Source organism: Anarrhichthys ocellatus, unplaced genomic scaffold (assembly GCF_004355925.1).
Source record: "Anarrhichthys ocellatus isolate YVR2014 unplaced genomic scaffold, GSC_Weel_1.0 scaffold69, whole genome shotgun sequence".
Taxonomy (NCBI): domain Eukaryota; kingdom Metazoa; phylum Chordata; class Actinopteri; order Perciformes; family Anarhichadidae; genus Anarrhichthys; species Anarrhichthys ocellatus.
In genome coordinates, this window is record NW_022280099.1 from 1437965 (window position 1) to 1458068 (window position 20104).

General features: G+C 43.3%; 1 protein-coding gene across 1 annotated transcript in view; it reads left to right on the forward strand.

Moving 5' to 3' along the window:
- dnaaf9 (dynein axonemal assembly factor 9) overlaps nucleotides 1–19598 on the forward strand; it is a 26695-nt gene extending 7097 nt beyond the window's left edge. Inside the window, exons 2-37 of the mRNA XM_031873168.1 lie at nucleotides 68–147; nucleotides 329–454; nucleotides 553–677; nucleotides 1070–1166; nucleotides 1268–1374; nucleotides 1487–1564; nucleotides 1859–1960; nucleotides 2111–2166; nucleotides 2262–2397; nucleotides 2738–2819; nucleotides 3130–3166; nucleotides 3273–3357; nucleotides 3451–3527; nucleotides 3623–3667; nucleotides 3829–3874; nucleotides 3984–4095; nucleotides 4318–4388; nucleotides 4535–4582; nucleotides 4681–4771; nucleotides 5107–5210; nucleotides 5400–5543; nucleotides 6007–6092; nucleotides 6260–6361; nucleotides 6962–7079; nucleotides 7209–7297; nucleotides 7414–7548; nucleotides 8178–8303; nucleotides 10673–10710; nucleotides 11543–11678; nucleotides 11904–11990; nucleotides 12674–12780; nucleotides 13056–13130; nucleotides 13908–14068; nucleotides 14189–14254; nucleotides 14798–14891; nucleotides 15192–19598. Of these exons, the coding sequence (XP_031729028.1) occupies nucleotides 68–147; nucleotides 329–454; nucleotides 553–677; nucleotides 1070–1166; nucleotides 1268–1374; nucleotides 1487–1564; nucleotides 1859–1960; nucleotides 2111–2166; nucleotides 2262–2397; nucleotides 2738–2819; nucleotides 3130–3166; nucleotides 3273–3357; nucleotides 3451–3527; nucleotides 3623–3667; nucleotides 3829–3874; nucleotides 3984–4095; nucleotides 4318–4388; nucleotides 4535–4582; nucleotides 4681–4771; nucleotides 5107–5210; nucleotides 5400–5543; nucleotides 6007–6092; nucleotides 6260–6361; nucleotides 6962–7079; nucleotides 7209–7297; nucleotides 7414–7548; nucleotides 8178–8303; nucleotides 10673–10710; nucleotides 11543–11678; nucleotides 11904–11990; nucleotides 12674–12780; nucleotides 13056–13130; nucleotides 13908–14068; nucleotides 14189–14254; nucleotides 14798–14891; nucleotides 15192–15298 (3376 nt within the window). The 3' untranslated portion in view covers nucleotides 15299–19598. The remainder of the gene's footprint in view (nucleotides 1–67; nucleotides 148–328; nucleotides 455–552; nucleotides 678–1069; nucleotides 1167–1267; nucleotides 1375–1486; nucleotides 1565–1858; nucleotides 1961–2110; nucleotides 2167–2261; nucleotides 2398–2737; nucleotides 2820–3129; nucleotides 3167–3272; nucleotides 3358–3450; nucleotides 3528–3622; nucleotides 3668–3828; nucleotides 3875–3983; nucleotides 4096–4317; nucleotides 4389–4534; nucleotides 4583–4680; nucleotides 4772–5106; nucleotides 5211–5399; nucleotides 5544–6006; nucleotides 6093–6259; nucleotides 6362–6961; nucleotides 7080–7208; nucleotides 7298–7413; nucleotides 7549–8177; nucleotides 8304–10672; nucleotides 10711–11542; nucleotides 11679–11903; nucleotides 11991–12673; nucleotides 12781–13055; nucleotides 13131–13907; nucleotides 14069–14188; nucleotides 14255–14797; nucleotides 14892–15191) is intronic.
- Nucleotides 19599–20104: the final 506 nt, after the last annotated feature.

Sequence of the window (20104 nt, forward strand, 5' to 3'; positions counted from 1 at the left end):
TGTGTATATATGTGTGTATATATATATATATATATTTTTTTTTTTTTTTTCTTGTGACTTTTTCCAGTTGCAGTCGCCTGCGTCAGGTTCAGTCTCTGCTCTGTGAGGGTGGCATTGCCACTCCTGATGGCATCCTGTGCTCTCTTGGTATGTTAAGTTGCAAACCTTTTATCTTAAACTTTATATTCTTTATCTGGCCTGGTTAACTGCACTGCCAACTGCTAATACTAGAGGAAATCACCAAACAAATGGTGGATAAAACAATTCATGTGGTCATTGCAAAACAGCCAATGAGTGAATATGAATGTATTTCTTTTGTGTATTTCAGGAATTGACAGCAGATATAATGAGGGGTGCACTGAGCTGGGGAAATACCTGTTCTATGGACTATATGAAAGAAATCAGCTGAATCTTGAACAACTCCTCGAGGAGTTTCCTGATGAAATGCTGGATGGTGAGTTTTTCCAAGTGTTGTTCACTATGTTTGTACTCCTATTTCTGTGCTTGCTTTAGTTTGTATCCATTCTGACACATTGCTTGTCTGCTTTCCAGATGTAATTCTGCTGATCAAGGCGGATTCTGTTCATCTGTACTGCAACCCAATGAACTACAGTTACCTGTTGCCCTACGTGTCCCACTGGAGGAACCTGCATCTCTACTGCATGACAGAGGCGGAGGTTAATGCTTCAGTCTTATCAGGCTTGTTGATTGCAGTTCCTGTATGCTTCAGTTAGGAGTAGGAACTTTATCAGGAGTATTCTGGCATGTTGATGTAGCCATCTGGCTAAAAGTTTAACCCTTGCAGGTTACTATTAATCTTTTCAGTCATTTTAAGTGTTACACCTTGTCTACACAGGCTGCACAGTGAAAGCAGCATATTCACTCTCATCAATGACACAGTGTGTTCTAGTTTTTTACCAATGCACCTGTAATGTGTGCGCAGGTGGCTCAGTCCCTTCAGGTAATGATTGCCATTGCTGAAAATTGTAAATATGACCCTTTGTAGCAGTGTTTGTGTTTGTTAATCCTGATCGAGTCCTTTTTGTAATTGTCCCACCTCCACACACAGTATGAAGATGAGGAAGCAGCAGAAGAATTCAAAATCTCCAGTTTTGTCACGATGGTGCAGGACTGCTATCGTATTGGTGTACCTAACAGCTCCCAGGGTACATATCATCACGTTTACATCTCCACATTCATTCACTACTTTTAAAAAGGTAATTTCACCAACAACACAGGTACATGTTTGCTCTTCTTTTCCTTCTAGGTCACATCCAGAGGTTTGACATGTTTATGGTGGAAAAGTGGCCCCTGATTCAAGCATTCGCCCTGGAAGGCATCGGTAGAGGGAGCTTCTTTACCATGAAATACAAGGTACCTTCAAACAGTTGCAAAAGTGAAAGATATTTAACATAAAAAATGTTTGTAGCACAACATTGTACTTGTGGTCCTACACTTCTTGTTTCAAATATTCCTGCTTTTCCAGCTAATGGACATGAGTGAGAAGCTGTGGCAGGTTTACAGCAGACTGGACCCGGTGTCCCTGGATAATCTCCTCACAGAGGTAATACCAGCTTCTTTTTACATTTGCATGTTCAGAAATCTAATTGGAATGATCAGTCATTTGTTTTTTTCCAGCATGTTATTGATAAAAGGAAAAGTTAAAAGTTACATTATCTAAAAAATGTTGTCTAGCTGATTAATCAGGCCGTCAGTTGAAGTATAATTGATTGATTTTGATAACTAAGTTTTAGTCAGTCATAAGTGACATTAATACTTTCTTCATAGTCATATTTAGTATGTGAAGTTGTGAACATGAGCATTCAGTATGCTACTGTATGTACTCTAACCTTTTTAGGACTTGGTGAACTTTGAGAAGCAGTGGAGCGGCTTCTTCTCCAGCATGGACCTGGAGAGCCATCTGTCCATCCTGGAGCTCTCTGAAGCACAGGCAGGAGAGGTACGTTTATCTCCACTTATGGGACAGGAGATCAAGTCTGCAAAAAAAATAAATGCAAAGTGTATATTCAAACTGCATTGTCCAATGTCTATGTGTAGTAGTCACAAGTGTGCTTGTGTCTGCATAAAGTGTATTCTCACCAATCCACAGGCATTCCGTACTTATTACTCTCATGGACTGATCTCAAGCAACATCACAGATAAAAGGTACGCTTCTTATTCAACAATGGCATATTCTGACGTGATATTCATTAGTTCATTAGTCTTAATACAATCTCTTTATCAAATGTTTCTTATTTCAGTAAAAGTCAGCAGCCCTTTGTGCTGCTTGGAAAGCATTCCTCCTCAGAGGATTTGGAGGGTTATTCGTTCAACTTTCCCTCAGAGAGTCATCAGGTCCGCAACACAGGACCTGAGGGTTCTGCAGCCAGACACATGGTGAGGAGCCTGAGATGGGAAACAGTGTGATGTAGCCAGCTAACACTGTAAACCACTTGCATTATGATAGGGTCCCTATTGGCTTGGCATCTGAATATGGTATGAGGAACCTTCAATGTTTTCTAAATCACATTGCTCAAGTTAAAGAGGACAAGTGGCCTGCAGCACCACCTGCTGAAGGGATTTGGTACAACATCTCAGGAAACATGTAGTCACTGACCCCATGTCTCCTGTAAATATGAGATTTAGGTATATTTGCAGCTCTTTTGTCCGTGTCATTTGTGAAGTGGGAACATGCCAGGATTGTATCTTTCAAAAGAAACCCTTTTTTGCTCGTTAGATTCTGCAGTGTGTGGCTCCCAAAGGACCTCTAGCCTGCTCTCGGACCTATTTCTTTGGGACCACCCACTCTCCATACCTTGGTGAGCTTTTACTGGATGGCTTTGCCTATTGCATATTGATTAACTGCACATTTGTAAAAATATTAGTTCACAGATGTTTAGGTTTTTGACATTGTTGTCCTTTGCATCACATTTCAGAGGTAGTCTAGCTGCTGCAGAGCACAGTTTATTTACACAGGGGTTAAAGGAGCTAACCCTCAGGATTGCTAGTGCGACATGTTGCTGTGTTGAGTTAATTGTGGGGTCCAGAACGGGCTTAGCTTGCCTGGGATTAACTGTAATATGAGAAGCCCTTATCTGTATCGTTATCATTTGTTTGTTTCATCCACAGGAAATCAGAACACAGAGCAAAAGAAAACAGAAGTCTTGTAAGTGATTTAGTTTTGGATCTCATGATCAATATTTTTTCCCTGTAAGCTATTGTTTTGTTAAATATTACAGAATATCAAAATAAGTTTTTTGTTTTGTTTTCAGACTTTTGTCGCAGATTTATTCAGCTGCTGTTCAAGCAGTTCTGTCAGGAATCAAAAGCTACTCCTTCACCTCCAGCGCTACCAAGGTAAGGAAAACCAGAGCACCTGTTTTAACATTAATAATTCAGAATGTAATCTATCACGTAGAGTTTCTCATTAAGGCGTGTTTATTATCCCAGGCCAAGGATGTAGCAGAGAACACCTTTCTACTGGCTTTGGACTCGATGAATTTAAGTCAGTACCGCAGTTCTCTCAGGTACAGACTGATCATCCGTCCTGTGAGACTTTTAGCCAAGCACAAATGTTGTGTATTTGTTTGACTTGGTTTGACTCTGTGTTTTCTTTGTTCAGGTCGAAATGTGAATTCAGCATACAAGCAGTGAATATGCAGGGAAGGTGGGTGTTCACTGGGCCTGGTTTGGACCACTGGTCTTTTGCAAGCATTTGCTTTTTGTGACACAAATCCTGGAAACATTTAATCATGTTATTGGAAAAAAAAATCTTTTTGTAAATGTGTGATTTCAGGATTTCAGAACCTGTTTTGTTCTTGTTTTCAGGATCATTCCTCTGACTGATAAAGACAGCCGTTACGTAGTAAAAACAGTAAGTTAGAGAGGCAAATCATTGTTTTTGCTTTAAAAAATAACTTGTGTACAATTTCCCTCTTAAACACTTTTTTTCTTCATCTAACTAATTCTACTTTTATTCTCAGGCGTCCATGACTGTCCATGACATCCCAGACCTGCAGTGGGACGGGGGCGACCTGGGCTCTGTGGTCTTCTCTGAATCCTTCTTGGAGTCCGGCATCAACATTCAACAGAAAGGTACAATGCTGATTAGATTAAGTCTAGTTAAAATGGATTGCTGAGTGATTCCACAAAGGACATTTGAGTTACACACTGTAATAAATACAGTGACGAACAAAAACAACAGAGCACGAGTATAAAAAAGCTGTTTTTCCTGCTCTGAGAATCATATTTGTGATCTACTGTATCTTCCCTGTTTGACTTTGTTGTTTGTTCTTCATTCTGTTTCCTCTCCTGCAGACGGCACTCTGTCCTCAGACAGCTGCTACACCGTCCTGACTACAACTGTGCCTCGATACGCCTGCTGGCTGGTATGTGTGGGGCCGAAAATTATGATTAATGTGATACGCAGAATGTTTGGATACCTACATGTTGTCTCGTCCTTAGTTTAAGGAATACACCATTTTATTTCTTCCAGCATTGTTTGTTTGGTGTCTTATGGTCATATTGTTTTTAGATGGAACCTGATGTCAAGCAATCTGAGCAAGCCCAACATCTTGCTAAGGTAAGCTCAGAGTTCATGTGTCTACTGCAGAGTATGAATCCGTGTTGATGTGTGTGTGAACATGTGACCTCATCACTTACACTATGTGTCTTCAACAGAAAGAGGAAGGCACTTGTCTGGGATCTGCTCTGACTGTAGCAGATGCTGCGTATGTGTTCTCCAGCAGCCAGCTCTCCACACCTGAAGAAGGTGACACCCTCCAGTAGTATTGACAAAACGTGCTTTTTATATATATATATATATATACACACAGTAACTTACAATGCTGCTGTACAACCTTGGATTCTTAGATTACTGACTTAGCCTTAGCAATTGTCAAAGTCCACCCTCCCCCACCCTGTCACATTTTAAACAGAAATGAAATTCTGTGAATCAACAAAATAGACTTTTCATCAAAGCTTTATTCACAGTATTTCATGTGACGGTACATTCACAAGATATTGTAGCCAATGTCTTACCTCGTTATGTGACAAAGAGTCGTGATTCTGCCTAACTTTCAATATTTCTTCAAATGTTACTCATAGGAAAAATCATTTTCCTCTCTGAGGGACTGCTGTTCATCCATTCTCAATATGGAAGCATTACACTGTCCAAAGATCACATCAGCACCATCAAGTTCTATGATCCGGTAATATTCACAGTTATGACACATGTATGATCACATATACACATATATACAAGTTCTATTTTGTACATATAGTACATTAATGATTTAAAAGACATTTCTTCACTGTGATTAAACATAATGATATGAATCCATATGCAGTTACGTTTCTGGTTCCGACCTGTGTATGATTTATGTTTGTCTTCTTACCAGGACTCCAGCGCTGTGGCGTCTCTCCTCGTGGAGTATGACAGCAGCCTGCTCCCCCACCTCCCGTTCCCCCTCCACAGCGCTGACCGCTGTCTGGTCTTTGCTCTTCAGCCCAGGTCTAAGAGCCACAGGGCCTTCTACTCCAAGGTAAACCCTGAAGCCAGTGACGTCTCACAGGGTTAGAGATTCAACATACACATGACTCAGCCTCTCATCATGCTTGTGAAATATGTTTCTAAGGAGCCAGCTGCCATGTTTCTACAGTAGCTCAGAACGGACAAACCAAACATTGGCTCTATTTAGGGCCTTTCGCGTTTTTGCGTTTTCCTGTTTTTGCGTCGGCCTCCATAGTTGTCCTACACACTTGTCACACAGAATCATTTTCAGTTGGTTGCAATCTGCAGCCTCTCCCCTAGATGCCACCAAATCATACACACGAGACTCTTAAGTGTTCAAAGTAACATGGTAAAAAACTCCCCACTAGGACCAGATATGCTTTTTGTGTTGGTCCATGGATGATCTATTACTGTAAAACAAGCCATCCTCATCATTGTATGCTCATTAAAGATACAGCTGCAGTTGTCTGAATCTTTTCTCTCTTTGGTTACAGGTTTTGTCAGTGTGGCAAAAATCTGACTCTGGACTTAATCTGCAAATGGTGGACCAAAAGCACCTGTCCTGGAACCAGAAAAACATGTAAGATAACTTAAGATTAGTTGTCTGTATGCTAGATTCCATTGCACATTCCTTGGAGTATGGGAAGTAAGCAGTTTGTCCTTGAAATATCACAGTTTTAGAAAATGTTTTTGATCTTATTTGATCCAATAAGGTCACAACTTTAATGATTTTTTTTGTCCTCTCAGGCACAGCAGGCTGCAGAAGCTGCATGACAGTCAGGAGCCACCAGTGGCCAAACGCAGAGGCAGCCTGAAGACTTCATACTCCCAGCTGCCAGAGCAGGACATGTTAGTACACACTCCAGTCACTCAGTAGAGGGCTTCACAGTTGGACCAAACAAATAATAAAACCTGATGCTAGGTATTGCTTCATCAGGGGTATGTCTTCCCAAAATAACAAATTTAGCCTGTGTTTCTTGATACAGTGTCATCTTTGGTGACCATCCACACATTAAAGACTCTTCCTTATCTGGCCGAAAATAAACAGTGCACACGCATTTTCTTTCTTGTCATTGTAGCTCTAACAAAGACGACCACATGTCAGGATAACTCGGCTTCTCGGTCTTCCCAAATCTGTCCCCTCGTATAAATAGACATCCAACTGTTTTAAGCATTTGCATTCAAAATGAACAAACCGCACATTGCTTCTAAAAATGTTTCATTGTAGGTCTCATTTCTAAGCACTCTGTTCCAGCAGAGATAATAAAAAAGAAATGATTTAGTGCTTTTAAATAGTATATGTAAACTGCAGAAACTGGAGCAAATAGGACGTGGTGGAAGGAAAGTCTTTAACTGTAGTACTCACGTTTATCCTTTTCCTTACATGTTCAGCTCCTAAAATACTAGTGCCATTCAGTTCTTACCTCCTTGTATTCTGGTCCACGCCAGGTTTGTTCAGCACTTTGCCTTGAGTAGTATCGGTCAGGAGCCCATCCTGTATGACCACCTGGGGGCACTCTTCCCCTCTGCAGAGCTGAGGAATCCAGTCACCAGTCAGGGAGACAAGGTGAGCACGTCGACTAAGGTGCAGCGGATCTTTCTCATTTGAAAAATGTAGACAATAACAAACCTTCCTGGTTCCTTCAAAGAATGCGTTGGTCTATCATCCCTAATTTGGCTTTTTATGTATGCAAAGGTTGTCATAACCATCATCACTGGATTACCAGGAAGCCATAAGAAAAGGCTCTGCAATTTCCTGGTCCAGTTGAACAAGGAACATGGAAGGTGAGCTGTTCCTTCGGTTTGTGTTTTGTTTTTGTTACAGTGTTGCTCTGTTATTATTTTTCATCTTATATATGTTATAGCATTACAATTTGATTTTGATTTCATCCTTTCTGTAGGTGGGTGGTGTACAGGCCTGGTCCTGGCAGCTGTGACGGCTTCTCAGCCTCTCACCTGCAGCAGTATTTGGCCAGCTTCCTGGAGAGCCAGAGAGGCCCTGGAGGCAAACCCCGTCTGTTGGTGCTCTCTCCTGGGTAAGACAGTCAAACCCCGTCTGTTGGTGCTCTCTCCTGGGTAAGACAGTCAAACCCCGTCTGTTGGTGCTCTCTCCTGGGTAAGAGTCAAACCCCGTCTGTTGGTGCTCTCTCCTGGGTAAGACAGTCAAACCCCGTCTGTTGGTGCTCTCACCTGGGTAAGACAGTCAAACCCCGTCTGTTGGTGCTCTCACCTGGGTAAGACAGTCAAACCCCGTCTGTTGGTGCTCTCTCTTGGGTAAGAAAGCCCATTATTTTGATACAGCTCGGATCTGAGAAGTCAAGACTCCAGTAGAGCAGAGCTGAGCTAAAAGGAACCGTTTATATACCAAAAATACTACAATTTGAAATGAATGTTATCTGACGTTTATCTTTCAGTCTTGAATACGAACAATGTCATCCGAGTACATAAAACAGATCGTAGATCTCGTCATTCTGTTGTCGTAGTTCTCCCACATCTTGGCAGGAGAAGCTGCTACCCTATGAGTACTTAGACACTATGGGGTATTCAGACCTAACAATACCAGAGGGCACTTGAAGAAATGACTAAAAGAAAAGAGTGAATTGATGACCTGTTCATTGTCGGTGTGTGATGACTGGTTCATTTGTAAATGTCTCTACTTGGACAGATACACAGATGTTCTGGATGTGGTCCAGGCTGTGCTCTTCCACCCTGACCCAGTTGTCCAAGCGTGTTTCACCATCGGCGCCGTCACTGCTTGTGTGGACCCGCTGGCCTCCTGCGTGGAGCACAGGTGATGTTTCTTTCTCCAGTAGATTAGTTCTCAACACTGCGGCTGTTAAAGGCAAAGCCAACATAACGAGCTTCGGCTGCCATAAAGAAATGTGTATCAGATGAAATGATGTCCACTGATATCAAGCTTAGTTTGGCGTTTAACAAAATCGCACAATTTCTAACCAAATGGACTGGAACTAAAAAAACAAGTGAGATGTGATGGATGACGATGAGACCAAAGCGTAGTCGACATGTCTCACATTGTACATGCAGAAGAAAAGGACCTATTTAGTGAATCAGTTGCACTCAACTCAAACCCAGCGCTTCAGTACATGTCACAGTCCTGCAGCGGCTTCTCAGTGAACGCCACTAATGAAGCAGCTGTATGTATTACAGCACATTTGTATGAACAGCTTCCCTCAGAATACGTCACCATAAATCCATCCAATGAGCAGTGAACACTCGCCACCTGTAGACTTGGAACATTGCTCAGGAAAGCTTATGACTTGCTCCGTTGCTGAGGACGGCAGTTGCACCCAAACACATTTCACAGCAATTGATTTAGTGACCCAGTTTCACAACAAAAAACTCTGCAAATAACTCCTGCAGGACAATCCGCTCTCTGCTATCTCTCCGTATGCTTGACATTTTCCAAAAACATACATTTTCTGCCTGCAGCTATTAATAAATGTGTATTTAATCTTTTTTTTGTGCCTATTTTGCAAAGTTAAAGAGGCTAAATATGCTAAAACACACCAGAGGTGGAGCCTTGGATTCAAATTGAGGGTTCCATTTCGTTATGTTTTCATTTTTAACTTTTAAAGTAACGTCTGGACAGACGGACCAGATGATGACAGACAGGGCCGGATGTTGGAGGTTTCCAGGACGAGGTTACATAAGACTTTTAGCTATTAAAACTCAAGGCTGGGTCCCTTTCACAGAGAGGATCAGGCCTACATTTAATCTCACTCTCCTTTTGTTACAGGCTTTAGATGTAGCTTACAGAGCTTCTCACTGTCGAAGATTGACTGAGCTGCTCCACACAATATGACATACCACTCCGGGTAATAGGCTGTTTTCCACTGCACGGCCAAGCTGCGTTGGCCAGTGATGCGTACATACAGATGAAGTCAGTCTAGAGGGTCTACTTTTTCCAACACGCTTGGAAAACTGCTTTGACCGTCTTCTTAACGAGACATTTCATTGAAAAGCCAGTGGGTGTTAAAACAAATATAATAATTAGATTCTGCACATTAACTCCAGAGCATATATGGAGAACTCCCACAGTCCTTTAGAAGAGGTGATGGTTTAATAATGCATCTTAAACATGTTCTGTATCCTGTGTTGTAAATATATTGAGATGACCACCCAGCCCCACTTGGCTCTGCAGTGGAAAGATGTGTTACAAGAGGTTTAGTCAGCAATGTGGTTAGCACTGACTTTTCCATGTGAGGCATCTTCAACATCCCCCCCGCCCCCCCGTCACTGTCTGTTGCCATAGATTGTGTGGAGATCTGTGGACCCACTGTGGTGCTAATTGGGAGTGGTTAGCCCAGCTTAGGCCTGACCTGCCTGTCAACCCCGTGCAGCATAGCCCCTCTAATCCCCCAGGTCCACATGTGTGACCAGCACCCCCTCCTCAGTGAAGCCCATCAGTCAGTCATGATCCATTCTTTGTGATGAATGTAGACAGTTCATTACATCAGGACAGGAAAGATGAATGCCTTTCAAATGGCTGATCCCCCAGCCTGCAGGCTCCCTGAGGGTCGCTGGTGGCCGGAGGGGGACTTGGCTCAGAGTCACGGTTCTTCAGAAAGTGGTGTACAAAACTGATCGATCTGAAAACTCAGGATAAATGATGTTAAGATGAAATGAGATTACAGAAAGCTTTTACACTGGGCAGTGTTCAGTCTGTCATGATGTCATCCTATAATAAATGCCAGCCAACAGCCATCACACTGAGTTAGCCTGTTTATTGCTGCACAACTTTGGCAAAAACCCATTCGTCATAAATAGAGTTATTGTTAGTGATGATGTTGTGGAACAAGACATGGGTTCAAATAAAGAGGACTATTAATCAAATACAAGGAAATACAGCTCTTGTGCTATGTTCATATTACAGGGCTTAAAGGAAGACTTCACCCTTGAAATGACCATTTGTATATCAATTACTCCGCCTGTGATGCCTTGAATTCTTGAAGAAATCTGTTTACGAACTCTCACACGACTCTATAATCCAAGTCTCAATTTTCTAATGTGAACAGGTCACTCCACCGTGACCATTCTCAAACTAAATGTGCATTTAAATGATGGCTGCCTGTCAGTGTTCACCCTGTACTCACGTATGCTGTACATTTAACTTGTGTTCTTCTGTCTCGTTCTCTGCAGGTTTGCATTTCCTAAACTCTTGGAGCAGTGCAGCCAAGGTAAGTCCTGTCTGCTACACTGTTTCCCAACAACGATAAACTTGGAATACTCAGGAAACATTGTATTGATACTCATTGTGTCATGCTGTTTTGGAAGCTGTACAGCATATCCATTTCTCAGGAAGTGTTCTGTATGATTTTTGTCAAGTGAGAGGAGAAGTTGTGCATTTATGGTAAAAATAATACTCTCACATCACAGTGAATTAGCAAATCCAGCTCTAACACCAAATTAAGAAGAAATATATTATATATGTAAAACAATGCTTTGTTGTTCGCTTTATTGATGCAGAAATGTAACTTATTGTTGACAAATTACACAAATATGGAGATCTATGGAGTACCTTGAAATCTGATCTAAATACTGAACTCACAGTGATGGTGTTCTAAATATTACCCACAATGCAGTTATTCTCCACCACTGTTGTTGTCAAAAGTCTTTATACAGATCTTGTATTATGAAAACCTAAAGGGTCAACCAATAACAGGGTCTCAGCACCCACTGCCCCAACCATCAGGTCATGTCTGAGAGCCCACCGTCTACACTCCATCTTGTATTCTATAGAGACACATTGAAGAGGAGTCTGGCTGTCTCACAATTATTATTATTATTATTATTATTATTATGCCTTTTTTACCTTACCAATTGTTTTGAAGGAATCCAAAAGCCAAATTCAGCTTGCAGGTACAACATGGCAGCAGTAATGCCAAAAAACCCAAACCTAGTGTGAAATATCTCTGCAGTGCCTACACAGACCTGATTCTGTATTTTCAGGAAAGTGAACCAGTTTCTCATGGAATTCATATTCCCTTTTTGCGCCTCGTTGTATGTCAGGTATTGTGAGCACCGTGGTGTTTACCGGGCTGACAGCAGAGCAGAAGCACCCTCTCATGCAGCATGTTCAGCAGCTGGTACGCTCTGCCAACCCCACCGCAGCCTTCATACTGGCAGAGAGAGGAGCTGTCACCAGGTAGGTGCCCGCAGAGTCATGATCAATGCCACAAACAGTCATTTAACTGCTTTTATCTGTGCTGAAAATATTCATTTTATTCCACTTTCTGAGTCTGTGTCTGAATCTGTTGGGTCAGAGAACATTGACCAATGCATTCTGTACTTGGAGTAATTCATTTTCTAATTAAAATGTTCAATATTTTCATATTTAGTTTTTGTTGTGTGTGTTTTTTTTATCAATTAGGAATGAAGATGTGAATCTGATATTTTCTGATAGCAGCTTCAGTGAGCCACAGATGCTGAGAGCCCGTTATGTCCTCTACCCTGGATGGTAAGACCCTCACCCGATGCACCACTTGACTGGTGTTGACCCCCGTGTGTCCTCACATGTCCTCCCTGAGCCACAGAATGCCGTTGATTCCTGCCTCGGCGTTCCTCCGCCCTACCTCGCCTCCCTCCCTGCAGTTTAATTGCCACTCGGCTGCAGTGGTGGGGGTATCGGCCGCTGATTGCTGTAAAGCCCCTCCGGGCATCTTGTGTTCTATCAGCAGCTGCCTCCTGGCGGCCTGTAACAAGCTTCTGGCCATGCAGTCGCCATGCACACAGAGGGGGGTCTCCTTCCCTTTGGGCCCGGTCCATTCAGCTCTTATGCCTCCGTTGTCAGCCTAATATGAACCTCTGCTAAATCCTCCCCTCAGATCATACACTGGATAGAAGTGGCCAGAGTCTGGCCCTTTTCCTTCACTCATCTTCGAGCTTTATTTTGTGTGTTCTTCTTACGAGTCGTAACCCTTTGACCGAGACATGCTTCACCTGCCGAATAGAGAGTATCTACTTTTACAGATTCCTCGTCCTCTTCCACAGTTTTACCAGCGAATCACAAGCACTGGCCTCTTTCATGTGGCAGCTGGTCGAGTAAACAACTTTCCAGCCAAAGACAAAATGTAGCACAAACATTTGGCTTGCTCTACGCTCAACTTTCTCACCATTTGTGTAATGTGCAATGTGTTTCAGGTGCAAAGGGCGCTTCTTCTCCGGTCGTGGGTCTCTGGTCCTCACCCAGCAGCGCGTGGCTTTCAGCCGGCCCCTCGAGAGGCCTCTATTTGTCACCCGCTGTAAAGGTGAGACGGAGAGTTCTTCCCCCCCGTGACTCTTACACGTGACAGAAGTTCCAGATATGAGCTGGCAGGGTTTGATGATGATTATATAAGCCGCCTTTCCCTCCAAATATGGAGACAACTGGAGTCTCAAAGTAATTGTCCGCTGTTGCTGCGAAACGATCTGTGTTCCCAGAGGATGCACTTGCTGCCAATTCTGCCTTCCAGGAAGCTGATCATTTAAATGAATGTTTTAAAACACAGTTCTAACTGCTGTAACTCTCATCACTTTTCTGTAGCGCTCAAGTCATCACTAAGGACAAGCCCCTTCAGAGGAAACGTGTACAACGTTTGGGGGAAAGTCCGGTTTTCTGGTAGGAATAACTTATTTTCATTCTATTCAGTCTTCAAAATACATCGACACTTTTACTAACTTTTGAAACTTTCAGATCGTAGTTTGAATTCCAGAGAACTTCTTTTTGTTAAGCATTACTAAACAAATGTGACTTCTTTCCTCGGTAAATATATGACCTGTGATTATTAGAGGAAAGGTTGCCCTCAAGGCAGTCCAGAAGCTCCTGACGGTAGGAATGCTGCTCGCTTGTTGTCTGGTGTTTAGACTTCAGCTCATAGTTTGGTTTCCTCCGTATAGTTTCCCACTCTTTGTTTTCATCTGCACACCTGTGTAGAGTTGTTGCATGAGGAGAGAGTGCAGGTGCCTGTGAGGAGATATGTGTAGAGAGCTGGGAAGAGACACTAGTACGGAACGAATGTGACTGAGACTGTACTGTACCATCCTGATCCTAATACTCACATCTCCTTGGTGTCAAGTGTGTATTACAGTCACTGTCCTTAGGGTAGTGTATCATTGACATCACTTTATATTTAGTTATTTTACTTTATTTCATCTTTTGTATGTAGCTGTTGCACATTCTATACTTATTTTGCATTGCGTTAGCAGGTATTTGACATCTTGTTTCTTTTCTACCACACGCGTGAGTTGTGAGTGATTTGGGGAGCAGAGAGGTTGTATAGATGTTCAAACATTAACGCCTCACCGACAGCATGCTGCGAGCACCACACGATGCTGCTGTAGCAGATGTTACACAAGGTGTGAAGTGTATGTGCTCCTTCATCTCTGGAACCTCCAGACTCAGACCAGCTGATGGAGGTGAGCTACAACACACTGAGCGGGAGCCTCAGCATGACCCCGGGCCCCAAAGAGACCAGCACGTCCTGCTGCCTGATCTTTGATGGTGTCGGCCTCACAGACGATGGACTGAAGGACCTGCTCAGGCTGTGTGCCAAGCAGGTAGGCATTTAAAGAGCATTGATGTTTTGGACGGCAATAAACACCCCGGGACTCATAACATAAAGTCTAATACAGTGTGAGAACATAAATCGTGTCATCACATTCCTTTGGTGTTTACAGAGACAGAAAAAGAAACCTAAGAAGACTAAAAACACCCTTTCACCACAAGAAATCAAGAGCATACATGTGAGTGTGTTTGTGTTTATAATTATATGTAATGTATTATCATTTAATAATTATCACTGGTAGAATTGTGTGTGGACAGAAGGACATTAAAGCTACTCTGTGGAACTTTGTCCACTTGGAGCAATGTTTTTATGAGCTCACGCCTGCTTTGTTCGTCAGCATATTGAATTACTAGTCTGCACATGTGCACTTCCCCGCTGCTGCTTTCATGCTTGGTGGCTGTAAGAAATTCAGCAAGCAGCAAAAGAGGACTTATAGTTTAAAAATATTCCCAGAATCTTGCAAATATGTGGAATGAAATGCATCCAACACATCTGTTAGACCCCGTGGATACATGGACATATGCCCTGTGAAACAATGAGTGTAAACATAACACTATCCACCTTTAAGTTTATTGCCAATAAATGTCACAGCAAGAGGTTGTGAGATCGTTGATACTGTAGAAGCCTCACTGTGCATTCGCTAATGTTGTCTTCAGAGACAGCCTGGGCTGGGTCGGACTATTTTCAGACAAAAACTTTAGGCGTTTGTGTTTGTGTTCAGATGACCCGGCACCTGGACCCACTACCACAAGGCTACTTCTACAACGGTCACCAATATATGGACATCTTTGGAGAAAAACTGAACCTCCATCCCTGTATCCTCTTCATGGTGGTCACTGTCTACTGTAGAACCTCCAGCACGTCTAATCTGTCACTCAACCCTGGAATACCAGAGGTTAAAAACAATACACCAGCACACTTCAATCAGCTGTTGAACAGAACCGTACTGCATACAGTCTGTGTGTGAGTCATAACAATCAGGCTTTGTGTTTGATAGGTCATAGAAAAATGTCTATCTATATTTAATGTGGACCTAAACAGAGCAGTGACTATAAATCAGGTCTGTTGGTCTGTGTGATTGTGCTGCTGTCTCCCTTACATCGCTGTTACCACAGACATGGAAGAGTTTATTAAGGAGTACCTCGCCGAGGCCAACAAAGAGGTCGAGCTATTCAACCGTCAGCTGGAGCTGCAGGGACAGCCTGACCTGTTTGATCCCTGATAGAATCTGTATGTCCACTGCCTCCATCTGTCTTATTTAACACTAAGGGAACCACTGTGGGGGGGACAGGGAGGGCACAGGGCTTATGTTCCAAACACTCAATGTTTGGTCACACCACAGGAAGTCCGTTCATTATCTCCGTACGATGTCACTTTGTTTCCTGATTTGTTGTCAGTAGAAAGGTTGAGTGCAGATGAGCTTTTAAATAATCACACATAAAAGAAGTGGGCGGGGCGGTTTGCCTTATTTCCTACAGTAACGCCACTAACTGTACAGTTAGGCATCATATTTATCAAATGACTGTGACTAATCGATGCGGTCACCTCCGTTAATCCAAATTAAGACGTCTTCACCAAGAGATGAGAGTTGCTGACAACTGCGGACGAATCTGAAACATAACGCAACACAAGACTCCATCTTTAAACCAGTGCGATTACGCCGCTAAGCCTGCGAGCGAAGAGACTTTCACAATCGAAGGGAGTTTCCAACCGCACACTCTCCCGTCAGCCCGCGCGTTACTGTTTATCACAGTTGGTAAATGAATGCCTATTTGTGGACAGGCATGGCTAGCCGTGTGATTCTGGTGGGCTCCCTGGTGGGGTTTCTCAAGAATCGCTCCTCCTCTGTTGTCACCCAATCCGCGGCCCACCTGTTATCTTGTATGCATGCCACGCTGCAGCAGAGGGAGCGCTTGGCCATGGAGCTGTAAACATTGGACAGCCTGCTGGCTGCAGACAACTGATGAATGATGCCATTAATCACATAGCTAAACGCCATCCCAGTGCTTTATTTTAAGACTCCTGAAGTGAATCTAATGAAAGTGCAATAAAGCAGACTTCAGTCCTTGCAGCAAAGCTGAGGCCGTCCAGTACACATTGAAACACTGAGGTAACGTGTCCAACACAAGCTGAAAGCACTCCGTTCTGTTCTTTATAACGCTGCTAGTTAACAGAGAGAAGCTCACTGCAGCCAGGTGTGGAGCACTCATTGCATCATTTTGGTCAAAATGTTCTTTTATGGTTGCATTAGTTCAAAGTGTCAACATTCCCGTGTTTTGTTTTTATCTTGTGGGTCGGACAAGGGGAACATGAGGAAAGACGAGTAGAGCCTTTAGTGACGGGTGTAATGCTTTGTACGGGCGTTGTGACTTTATGTCCTGTTTGAATGAGTCGTTGTGCTACAGCTCGCTCTGCGTTCGTGTGTCACACTCATGTCCTCTGCATGTCTTCCTCTGGTCAGGGTTCCTACGCAGGTTTTAAATGAGTTTGATAAGCTGTGGGGCATTTCCTGGGAAAACCTGCATCGTCGTTATTAGTGCAGCTGCACATTTACCACTATGTGATATGTAAGCAAAGAAGCGTTTCAAAGTAAAAGCGTGGTAAATCAGCGCACTTTAGAAGTTGACGTGTGTAGGAACCCTACAGTCTCTGGAGCTTTGATGGCTTTCATTCATTATGGGGTCAGCAGTGTAACATGAAGACTAATTAACACGTTGTGGGTGAATTGATGCTGACAAAGGAACATTTTAGTGCACATAGAATACGCACACATGCTGCTGCTGCTACAACGGTACAATATATTGCATTGGCCTTTGTAGTTTTACCCCAAACACAAATACCAGCTTGTAATCACTGAGTACTCAGAGAGGAAGGGTGTTTCTGTTAAGAGCATAGTCTAAGGCCTCAGCAGTGGAGGGAAGCGCTTGCTTTAGGTTCTTATCTTGGATATTATTAGATCAGTGGTGACCTTAGTGTTGCCATCACAGCGCTGGCTATGTCGTGTTTTACATGTCTGACTGTCAGCGCTGTCAACAGCCAGTAAGAAGAATCAATAATGTAGTTGTCAGCTGGCAGGCAAAAGACAAGAGTGATAACATTGTTCGCAAGTTCTCTCTCTCCCGGACGACTTGTGAGTATTCAAATAATCCTCAATCTGAACTCAGCCTCACACTGCTGGCCCCATCCGTCCTCTCGCCAAAGTCCGCTTTGATCCCAACCAGCCACAGCGTCTTATGCTAGATGTGCCGCTGTCTCTTAGAAGAATAGAATGCATAGAATAGCACATAGCCTCTAACATGTATTACCCCCGGCATGAGGGGCTCACATGGAGAAGAGGAGCCCACCCAAAGTTACTCATTCCTCTCTTACACTCCTTCTCTTTTACTCTATAAAAGAAGTGCAATTGTACCTCGTGTTTTTAAATATATATATATATATTGTACTTACAGTACCCTCAAAAAGCTCTTTAAGGACAAAGCCTAGCAAACAGATGAGCAGTCTCTCACAGCTTGGATTCTTCTAGCTTTGACTGCTTGTAGCTCGCAAAACACCATAAAGTGAGATGCCACGCATACAAATGACAACATAATGCAGCAAACAGATTACGGGGGGGGGGATAAGTGGACCACGATAATATGCAACATTAATCCTGTGTTGACAAAATGCGTGATGCTCTGTTTAACGTGTCAGGGTTGCTCTCTGTTGTGAGCAACTGTTGCTGTCGTTCTGTAGTTCCGTAATACTGCAGAGAGTTCCCTTGATTGACAGCGAAATAGTTGCGAGGCTGACGTATGGGAGACGAAAGGTTCCACAAACCTGCTCCACACGTCAAAGAGCAGCGAAGAGGAAACTATATTTGGCCAAGAGATGACAAACGAGTCCTTAAAGAGCCGAGGGTTACGTAAGATGTTTGTGATATTTAAATGAAATGACCACGAACACATACACACGACTACTGCTACAAGTACGTCTACACTATTCTGCATGTGTTGAGATGTCACGTGAATATGATACCGCGTATATTCTCAACAAAATTGCCTTTCACCAAACTGGTACAACAAAGAAAAAATAATCACATTTATTTTACATATCTGCTAACAAATTAGAATTACCTCGGACACGACAAATAGTATTTTTGTAAGACTGTGAATTGAGAATTCTAGATGCAAGCAAAACGTCTCCTCTCGCAAAAGCAGATGCAAAACAAACAAAGTCAAAAGAGAATGTGATCGGTAGTGAGACGTCGGGTCCGGTCCAGCAGTGCCTTGGCTCCGGCTAAGAACAGCAGAGAATAAAGCTGCATTCAGTGAAAGGAATCCATAGAGTCGCTCTCTAGAGCAATGTGTTTTTACCAAGTCAGAGGGTAGAGCAGGCGATGTCACACGGGGGGGAGGGCTCGGGGCGATTCAGGTAAACTAACCAAAAACGATGTTGGAACACGGGCTGGGTACCATTCAGTTTGGATGCTTCAACTGTAGACTTACTACTATTTAACGCTGAGCTGCAATAACTGTCTCTTAATTAATGAGAAGTAGAGATCAGTCTTTGATGCCCAGCCCGAGTTGGTATCAGACAAAACAAAAAGAGCATTGAGTTTGTTGGGTGACCCCCTACTTATATTGCACATGGGGGGGGGCAAAGAGCCCTCCACAAGCCTCTCAGTGTGACCGCTACGCAGCCCTCTGGCTAACTGAGCACCCTGGTGTCTTCATCCTGTGTGTGGAGGCGAGCCACTTTGTAGCTGAAGTTATAGGACAAAAACAAAGTTTGGTGTTAATTGGTTTTATATCGGGGGGGGGGTTCTTTTCTAGTTTTGAAGATTGGCTCCGGTGTTCAAAAGGACCAACTGTGTGGAATGTATGCACTCCTTGAAGAAGTGGATTTTTTAAGGTGTTTTGTGCTTATTGGAGAGGGCGGCTTGGAAATAATGTTTAACCGTCCAAACATTCCTCAGGCCTCGGGGGACGGCTGATACTAATTGTTTGGGCTGTTCTGTCCTATCGAGGTTCAAAGGGAATCACCTCACAGTCCTCACAGACAGAGAGACGTATTTGCTCAGGTGTTCTTATTATTTCCTTTCCTGAGGTTACATATTTGCTCCAATGAAACCCGAGTGTTACAGAAGAAGATGGGGGTGAAATTGTGGTTAATATCTTCTGTCTGTAGCTACGTACCGGCCGGCCGCGCAGTCGTGTACAAAAAACAAAGCGCAGGTTGTTATCTGTGTCAAGTAACGGTGACGACTCATGTCGGGATGACAGAATGAGATCTGGGGGGAAAAGCAAAGGGCTCATTTCTTCTCCTTTATCTACAGGCCGTCCAATGGAAGAAATAACTCACTTCAGAAGTGCCAAACTGACTTCCACATTTAGTTTTGAGGGTGTTCACAGAAAGTGAGCAGAAACTGAATTGCATTTGCACAAAAACTACTGTAACTTCTGTTTTTATCCTGTGACTGATGCTTTTATAATCTAACTGTTGTTTCTATTGCACCACGTATCCCATTAAATATTTATATGGTTGATCATTGTTTGTTCTTTTGTCACTTAATGCAACATTTGTGTGATAACCGTTGTGCGCTCAGATGTCAGCAGCCACACATTTGTCACTCTGCATCCGAACCTGTATCAGCACCAACTGAGGCGGGGGAGCTCTTTGTTATTGGGACTGAGAGAGGTAGACTAAACAGAAGTACTGTCTGCAGAGAGAGAGAGTGTGTGTGTGTGTGTGTGTGTGTGTGTGTGTGTGTGTGGGGCTATTAATGCACTTTGATAAGAAGCAATGGCAGCTGAAATAGTGCTGAGAGAATGTGAGGAATCTTGCACATAGGTTTAGCCCTACATTTCCTCATGCTGTGTGTGTGTTTTAATGAAAGAGGATGGTGTGTGTCCGTCCGTCCGTCCGTCCGTCCGTCCTTGTATTGTTGCCAGGCAGATACAGTCCTCCACATGGCTCACCTCTGACATCAGTGTTTCCTCGCCTCTCTCCTGCCGCCAGTTTCTCCCCAGCGACTCAAGGCAAGACCCCC